The sequence below is a fragment of the Fukomys damarensis genome, unplaced genomic scaffold (assembly GCF_012274545.1).
Source record: "Fukomys damarensis isolate Sample0158 unplaced genomic scaffold, DMR_v1.0_HiC HiC_scaffold_13, whole genome shotgun sequence".
In the NCBI taxonomy this organism is placed as follows: Eukaryota; Metazoa; Chordata; class Mammalia; order Rodentia; family Bathyergidae; genus Fukomys; species Fukomys damarensis.
Genome location: NW_022900925.1, coordinates 13,124,074 through 13,133,607, shown reverse-complemented (window position 1 = coordinate 13,133,607; position 9,534 = coordinate 13,124,074). Strand labels below are relative to the sequence as shown.

General features: G+C 41.4%; 1 protein-coding gene across 1 annotated transcript in view; it reads right to left on the bottom strand.

Annotated features, from left to right (window-relative positions):
• Zzef1 (zinc finger ZZ-type and EF-hand domain containing 1) overlaps positions 1-9,534 on the bottom strand; it is a 127,214-nt gene that overhangs the window by 32,097 nt on the left and 85,583 nt on the right. Inside the window, exons 36-40 of the mRNA XM_033762734.1 lie at positions 7,450-7,615; positions 6,502-6,764; positions 5,403-5,572; positions 2,097-2,247; positions 638-777 (exon numbers count right to left, since the gene is read on the bottom strand). Of these exons, the coding sequence (XP_033618625.1) occupies positions 638-777; positions 2,097-2,247; positions 5,403-5,572; positions 6,502-6,764; positions 7,450-7,615 (890 nt within the window). The remainder of the gene's footprint in view (positions 1-637; positions 778-2,096; positions 2,248-5,402; positions 5,573-6,501; positions 6,765-7,449; positions 7,616-9,534) is intronic.

Here is a 9,534-nt window from a genome sequence, read left to right as displayed (position 1 = left end):
TTTTTTTTTTTTTTTTTTGGTACCAGGGATTGAACTTGGATCCTTGTGCTTACAAGGTAGGCACCCGAACAACTGAGCTAAATCCCTGGCCTTGCAATACAATTCTTAAGCTGACAGGAACACGCTGGGGATAAATGGGGACATCTGTACATAGGCTACATACAAAATGGAATTAGTCTATCAATGCTAAATGTTTAAAGTATGATAATGACACTGTGATTGTGTAGCTTTTACTTTAAGAAAACATATGTTGAAGTTCTAATGTGAAATGTCACTAATTGCTTCAACTTAACAGTGCTTTCAAAATTTCAGGAAAAAATACTTATGTAAATAAATAGAAATAGAGCAAAATTAACCACAGCTGAGTCTGGGCGAAGATCTTCATTATTCTTTCAAATTTTCTATGAACTTAAAAAATTTTCAAATTAAAGAAGAAAAAGATAATTATAATCAAAAAAGTAAATCGGGATATATATACATATACAGAAAGTCTAAGAAGAAAATTATTTAAAGTCCCACTCCAGGGATATAGAGCTGACTATTAGTAACAGTTTGTTGCAGCACATAGCTCAACAACATCTTCTTCTGTGAGTAACACTATCCCCTCTTTTACAAAGAAAACACCTCTGTCTCTTACCGACTTTATGGGAGGTAACATGGCTGCTAGTAATCCCAAAATCCTCTTCTGGGAACATTCAGCAAACACCTGTTCAGGATTTGGAGTAACTGTTTTTTCCTCAATTGGCTTCTGAGATGATTCTTCTGAATTTTCAGCAGCTGTGTTGTAAAACACCAAACTCTGAGATGTATACATGCATGAAGGGACAGATAAACCACTGCAAGAAGGCCTGCCTGTTCCCTATGCAAATGAGCAGCCACTCTCTTAACACCTCTCCATTCCTCTGTCCCTGCTCTTAAATTAGATGTTCTCTAACATTTAAGCACCTTTCGACAGTCTATCTATTTGTAGATATTGTTTATTGTCTGCCCTTCTCATTTTATTATTTTAGTGATATAAACACCTAGCTTTTTTCTCTGGAGTACAGCAGGTACTTGACAGATACTTGCTGGTTTTCAGGTGAATCTGACTAGGTGGACGTTAATGACCAGCCTGATGTGGCGTGTCAGCCCCTTGTGAGAACTGGCCTACAGATGGGGAACAATGCCAGGCAGTCACTCCCACCTCTGTCACAGAGCAACATGATGTGAGAGATCCTGCTTCTGGGCCTGCCAGAAGGAGGAGGCTGAGGATGGCTTCCAGTTTCTTCAGCCCAGAGCACTTCCTTCAACCTTCATACCACTCTATCTCCTCTCAAAAACCCAGCTCTGGCCTTGCCACTGCCACCTTCTGGCAGGATGAAAGGCCTACATGTCCTAGGCAGAGAGCAGTGGCCTTAATAGCAAAAGCCACAGCAGCTGTCCTGTTTCATCTTCTACTGTTCTGCACCATCCCTTATACACCATGAAGGACTTCTCCCCTGTTCTAGTAAATTTCCTACTTTGGGGCTTTTGCTCATGCTTTCTGCCCTGACGTCAGTCCACACTGCACATCCTAGCACAATCATCTCTTCCTTCCTATAGCTTTATGTAGATACACTGTTCCAGAAAGACATCAATTACCTACTTATACCTCTCCTCTAGGCATAATGACATCCAACCTTGAATGAAAGTTACCTGCAGCTTTGTCTTAAAACCCTCCTAGAATGTGGAGGGTAGGAACTTGGTCTGCCTTTGTAGCCCCATTTCATCCCAAGGGTTTAGCATGGTGCTGAGCGTATCCAAGGCACTCAGTAAATACAGAGGATAAATAAGGTGGGCAAGCACTCAAGGTGATGGGAAGATGATTTTCAAAGTGTCATCAGGCCCGTTTAGATGGAGCAGAGAAACCTGGACAGCTTCAAATTATGTGCAATAAACAGCCCAGGCACATGAGTATGTGTACATTTAAAGATGAAAAAGACATCAAAATAATGGTAAAAAAAAAAAAATTTTTTTTTTTTTTTTGTACCAGGGATTGAACTCAGGACCTTGTACTTGCAAGGCAGGTGCGGTGCCACTGAGCTAAATCCCTAGGCCCGTGGTCAAATATTCTTTACCTGAAAGTCCTGAGGGTAAGTTAGCATCTGCAGGTACATCTTTAATTTGGGTATAGCATGAAGGATCCTTCATTATCAAGAGACCTTCATCTGCCATATTTCTGTGCTTGTAATCCAAAGGTGTGATTTTCTTGTCTATTGCTCTCTTTCCCTAAGAACAAAATGGTGAATATAAAGGAATTAAGCTTTCTTATAACAAAAGTTTACTCCACTTACAATTTTTTTTATCATCAGCCAGTCCTCATAGACTAAAAAACTTTTAATTCCATCATAAAAATGTCTCTCATTTCTTATGATAAACTGATACAGTAATTAAGATAGTAATCATATGTCATATCCCCCAAACATCTTCCAGATGCCCCATCAGAGCTGCAGTCACATAAGCAATGGCCCCATTCCAAACTTTAATACATTCTGGTTCCAGAAGCCAAGTATGAAATGTTCTTCCCTTGGAAGAAAGACAAAGTCATTAATTTCTTTCCTGTACACTATGGTGACTACCTTTGGTGCACTTCCTTTTTCAATATAAAACCAAACACATCTTACTTACAAGTATAAAAATTCTTATAACATATCTTTAATACTATTATGAAGATAAGGCCACATCGAATTTAAAGCTGAGAGACATGTTTCACTGCCACAGATGCAGCTATCTTAGTGATTAAAAATGGGCATTCCTAGACCATGGGATAGAGTTGTAGGCTGTATATCTGTCCATTCTTAGTTTTCCACAGAATCTGTCTTTGTTATGTGGCAAGTGTTGAGAAAGCTAATCATGAATATCACGTAATCAGACAATACCAGACAGCACCCCTACATCACCTATGCAAACCCTCTCAACCTTGTTCCAGTATGTTTTTCCAGTTGTTCTCTATTTTAACAACTCAAACAAGCACACCTCTCATAAACCCATTTGACAATAAGCTTTGTTGATGGGGCTTTCACTGGAGCTGGGAGACTTTCCTAGAATTAGGAGTCTGGCAGTGAGCTGACCAAATGGGCAAGGTGACAGCCCTCAGCCTGTACCTCCTGAGCATCTTTCAGTGTCCCCACTGGTTGCCTGCAGTCCCAGGATTTTAGAGTGCTTCTCTGTGTTGTCACACAGGCTTACTGGTAGAATTTAGGCAATGAGGGAAGTCTTCTGTGTGTGATGGAGCTGGCTGGCCCAGTACCAAGTCTGGTAAAAACTTGACTGTCTTTCTGCAGCCAAAGGCAGAGTGTTACACAACACCAAATACTCAGGGGAAGGCACTGCCCTCTCCCAGTGGTAGCTGAATTATCTTTCCCTTCTCTGGATACTGTACAGTAACAACACCAGTCTCAGCCTCCTCAGAAAAACATGGTTCTAGAACAACCTTAAGAGCAAACAGACTGGGAAAACTTTCTTACTGAAAGTGTGCCCTCTAAAAGACCTCAGATGGGGTTTTCCCTGCACCATGTGGCACTTTGTAAAGACAACATAACTCCATAGTTCTGGTGAGTAAATTTAATCCTTATCTTCTCGTCTATTGTAACAGGACTACAAAGTGCCATTATATCTGCACTCACCCAAGAGGCTTCATTATTGGCTCCAGGCCATTATAAACAGAAGCCTCTGAATGATGTCTCCGGCTAAGGTTGGTTCTTCAGTTGTTTAAAGCAAAAATATCTTAAGTCATTGGAGGAAAGGAAGGAGGAAGGGAAGTTACCTTAATAGGATCTGGGATTGGCTAGAAGTACGTGGCAGTTCAAAAACAAGTGGTCCCAAAGGAATATGGTCCTTAGGGCCATTACAGTAGTAACCATCAGGTTTTATTGTGGGGACAATGAGGAAAACCATAGCTTTGCTAGAAGACTGAGAAACTGAGACAAAGACAGGATACTTGAGTACCAACTTTTAGTGGGAAGGGTATCCCCAAAGTGAAGGTAGCTCAAAAACAAAAATAAAGCCCTTGGACTTTCTTGGAAAAAGTTTCACTCCAGTTACCAAGGAGGAAAAACCCAAGAGAAGCCTGAAACATTCTGGTGTATCAGAAACTGGTGTTCAAAGAGTAATTGCAACATACCAAGGAGATGCAAAAGGGCCAAGGATTTACCTCAGTAGTGCTGCTGCCTGCTTTGTAAGTGCAAGGTCCTGAGATAGATCCCCAGTACCCCCCAAAGAGAGAGAGAGAGAGAGAGAGAGATACAAAAGCCAGCTAAAAAGAGCTGCCACTGGCCAAACATCAGGAAATTTGGGCATCAAATAATATGATAGGTTTTAATCCACTGTATTTAAAAAAAATCCATGTGACGGCCCATCCTGATATAAGTGCATGACTCAACAGATGGCAAAGCACAATGCCTACCGATAGCATGTTAAAGATGCTAAGCTCACAGGAGAAGGGTTTTGTGGTCCACAGTGCAGATACCTCTGAAATAGGTTTGAAGATTATGTGGCCTGTGTCCTGGCTCTGAGGCAGAAGGAAGATAATACAAATTTTCACACTTCTACCAGCCATCTCTGCTTGTCTCCTCTCTATTATGATGGGATCCCCTCTATTATGATGGGGTCCCACCACTTGGGGAAAATCCTTGAACTAGAGCCCCAATGAGGCAGAAGATAAAAACGTCAGTGGCTCCTGACGCAAAGGTGCAGATATTTACTACATCAACTAACTCTGGAGCCAGCATAATGGGAGCAATCTTGTGCTCTTCTACAAAAAACAAAAACAAAAACAAAAACAATCTTATGTCACTATCAGAGTATAAACCCAGAAAGGCTTTTTTGTTTATATAAATACATGAAAATTATGGTGCCTACTTGCTAAACAATAAACTTTTGTTATCACCCATTATTTTACTGAATATGAAAATATCTACATAAAGGTGTGGGTGTACACACACACACATGTGTGTGCTCTCTTTGTGCTCATATGTGTATGGATATATACAGTGTTCGTCAAGGAATAGTTACTAACTTTTTTAGTTGTATAATCTTGTTCAATCTTTATAAGAGCCATCAGCAGGCAGAAAGTGAACACTAGCGTGGAACTTACTATTCACATACTCTAAGCCCTTAACACACAGGACCTCAAAGCGTAAAGGATGGAACTCTTCACAACTCCTATATTTATAGGTACTGCTATTATTATCACCAGTGTACCATCACCATGAGAAAATGGAGACAAAGAAACAGCAGGAACACGTCCAAAGTCTGACAGGGCAGGGACCAGAGCCAGCAGCCTAACAGAGAGTTTGTGTCCTTGACCTCTCTGTTGAGATTCTCATCTGAATGGCTCTTAGAGCTCAGCCCGAAACTCTGTGGAGCACAGAATTCAGACTTACATTGCAGTCCACAAAAGGGCCTGCCTCTGCAGACTCCACAGCAGGCTGAACCACTTTCTTCTCAAGCAGTTCCTCCGTTGTGCAGGTAGGCACCGTGACTGTCGAGGCCTGCATTTCCACAGTAGAATCACCTTCTGGCAATATACCAAGAAGAGCCAGAGCTTTAAGACCTACAAGGGAAGAAAATAAGAGAACTGTTAAAAGTTTAAAATGAAGATTATTTTCTGCGATTTCCACAATCATTTTGCCACTGTATAGAAAGAGATGACCAAGGACCACGCAAACCAAACCTAAGAGCACCCAACAGAAACAACCCTCTCTAGATCCCAATCTCAGATGGTGAGTAAAGGATGTTTATATTTTATTAACAGAACACAAAAGTCAACAGGATTGGGCCAGGGATCTAGCTCAGTGGTTCCGCCACCTGCCTCGCAAGTGCAAGGTCCTAAGTTCGATCCCTAGTACCAAAAAAAAAAAAGTCTACAGGATTATATATTTAGAAAACTGTAAGTATTATACTTTTGCAGTGGCAACACAGCTAGATTTTTAAATTCCTACTGGTAGACTGATGCACAACTGTCACCTCCTCACTGCCCAATACAGGTTTGAGTCCCTAAGTGAACTGGAATGGGGAATTATCTGAGAGAAATTCAAATGTCTTAGAAAATATTCAAGTTATTTTCTCCCTGTGCCTCTCAGTGAAGCCAGAATCATCTAGTTATTAAAATTATTTTACTTATAAATAGGTCTCATCTATAATACAGCCATGTAGAAATAGATTTAAATTCCAGACACTGCCAAGTCTGGATTCTCTTGCCAAAGTTAGGGAGATTCAAATACTAAATGCTCCATCCACAGACTTCAACAGTTTTAGTAATACTGTTTTTACAACTACATGTAAACATTTTAGACAAACTAAATCCCATGTAATGCTACCACTACTCTCAAGTGACTCTAGGAACTTAAGTGACATGCCAGTGTGAGCCCCTATTGTGGACCACTGGTCTCTCCTGCCCCTATACCAAGCACCATCTTTCACTTCTACCTGGGCTTTGCCTTCACCAGGGACCATCTGGCTCCTGTGCATCAGAACAGTCACCTTTTCCTTGATGAGCCTTCATCAGGCAGTCCCCAACAAGCTGCATGCACTGGCTCCGCAGGGTGGTAGCATGGCTGTGAGCCTGGGGATCCAGCTTCTCCCCATCCACGTCCTCTGTGCTGGCCAGGTGGGCACTATAGAGAGCCAGGGCAGCAAACAGCAGCCAGGAATAGTTGTGGATGTAGGGTTGGATGAGCCTCTGCCGGTCGCTGATCCGAATGGTCACCATTGGATGGGCTGTGATACTGTGGGTAGGCAAATGGCTGCAAAGGTAAGACATTTTTAATGCCTACAGCTTTGGTGAGGATCTAAAACAGGAGTTCAAGGCCCGATGGGAGCTTGGCTGCTATGGGCATTGGTCACTTTGAGGCTGAGGTTACTGAAATTTTAAAGAGAGGGAAGTGTCTTCTTCCCAGAAAAACGAATAAATGAAAACACTGGACATACCATTGCAGGATTTCACAACTCCTAGAAGACCACCTGTGGAAATTAGGCTAAATATGAACTCTTTTCATGAAATTTGCAAGGTGTGGCAATGCTCTTTTGGTAATGTGAGGAAATTTTTACAAATGAATATTAAGTAAGTAGGAAAGAAATAATTTAAGGTCTGAAATTTACTTTAAAATACTTTAAGATAAAAGAAAGGATTAAACTATGCATATATAACACAATCTTCCTAACTGCAGAATCTGGTTAATGGGTATATGGGGGTTCACTGTACTATTCTACTTGTGTACTATTCTACTATGTTTAAAATTTTTTATAGTATAAAACTTTTAAAAAATTAAATAGGGCTAGGGGTATATAGCTTAGTAGTAGAGTGTTTGTTTAAAATGGGTGAGGCGCTGGGTTCAATTCTCAGCACTGCAGAAAAAATAAATAAGCCCCCTTATCTAAGTAAAGACATACAAAAAGAAAAGGCCCTGTGGCTTTTCCCTTGAGACATACCCATAGGAATATTTCTTGGTTGCATAGCATCCATAGCAAAGGTCAAAGTCTTCGCACACATTGCAATTCATTCTCCGGCCTATGATCAAACCCTGGCAGTAGTCACAGGTAAATTCCATGTTGACCATTTCATGGTCATCTCCATGACCCTCAGGCTTTACGCCACCTGGAGAAAAAACAGCATGAGTTGCATGGGGCAAAAGGCTCCTAAAAGGATAAATCAATCAATCCCGATTTACTGCTTAGGAAAGCAGGGACACAGGCATTCTCTGGAGACCATGGTGCTCTGACCTGGTGGACCTTCCCATGTATTTCTTCTTGTCACAGTCTAATCAAATAAATTACCTATCCATCATGACTGCTGTTTGGCAGAAACAAGTTCTATGTTAGTTTGTATACTGTTTCCCAAAGCTCCTTCTCTGACAAATATGAAGCATCTATTGGTATATTCCTGTTAACAAGCATGCAAGATAACTGAGCTTCTGATTTTACTTTTTCATTCCAGAATCACCGATGAACAGACTTCATAACCTCAGTGCCAGTGAATGAGAGAGAATGACAGACATGAAGGAGACAGGCTGTTCTGGTCTCCTTCTTACTCCAAGCCCAGTGTGTTTCTAAGCCCTGACATAGATCCTGCTTAATACTCATGTCTGATTGCTTCTGTTCTCACTGCCACAGTCCTGGTCCAGTGTCAGTGTGTGATCATGGTGGTGTAGAGAATGAATGATTATGTAAAGACAAGACTTAGTTCAGTCATAGGGAGGGCCAGAGGGGCTACTCAACCAAGAGAGTTAGACTCCCAGGAGTAGCACCAAAGCTGAGAACTCTCAGGCTTTCATTTAGAATGTCAGTGTAAGAGAGAAAAAAGGAAGGAAAGCAGTTTAGGCAAAGAGTTGTCTCAAGGCTCAGCAGTTTCCCTGGGGAAAAGAGGAGGACAGTGGCCAGACACAACATGCCTCATTAACCTAAACTTCTTGTAACCATTCACTTCTTACAGGGTCATGGCCCACATTCACACCTCAGCCAAGTCCTTCACAGTCCAAACTCTAAAGCCTTCATGACTATTATCATTGACCTCCAAAAGGAAACTATTTTATAGAGACAGAGCCAACTTCCGCTATGTAGCTCCCACCATGTTAATGTCCTATTGGAAAAACCTCCACTGTCTGTAGAAAATGCAAATTCCTCAGCCTACTATTTTGGGACTCAACTGTCTTAATCCATCATTTAGCTGGGCAGACACTCAAGTATGTCTACCAAACTCACCACCTCCTCTGTCCCTGGGCATACTCTGCCCTTGAAGGTGATGCTGTACCCAGTGCTTCATTCCTATCACCCATTTCTAATTTTCTTCAATGACCAGTTCTCATCCTAGCTCCTCTGCAAGCCTTCTATGCAGCTATGTTATAGCTATGTCAAAACTGTTCCAGAAATAATCTGCACCATTTACATAACTTGGTACATATACTTTTGCACGGGTGAGACATTCAGTGGGTATGCTTGGTCTCCCAACTAGAGTATATATGTTTCTGGGGCAGGGACACTGTCTTTTACTGCGGCTGGGTCATGCAACAAAGAACATTCCAATGTTTACTTCTGTTGACATGCTTTGTCTCAGCACTCACAAGTCAACTGTATTAAAGAATTTTTATAAGTACTTCTTTTGTTGTTGTTGTTTTTTTTTTTGGTACCAGGGATTGAACTCCAGTCCTTGTGCTTGCAAGGCAGGCCACTGAACTGCTGAGCTAAATCCCTAGCCCCTTGTTGTTTTTTTTTAAACAGGCTCTCATTATGGCCTTGAACTCACAGTGATCGTTGTGCCTCTCTGTGCCTGCCTCCCAAGTGCTGTGATTACAGGCCTGAACCACCACACCCAGCTAAAGACTTTTTGCAGTTTGCTCTTTTGTGTGTATTTTGCTATTTATAAACACTTCATGATTCAGAAGTAAAACTATTTCCTGGAAACTCAATGAATGTATGTTCACTGGTCCTGAGTGTTTATCAAGTGCTTACCAGATGGAAGGATGTTAGGTAAGAGCAGTGGGCCTTATCATTGAGATAGAGAGATAAGGCTCATACCCG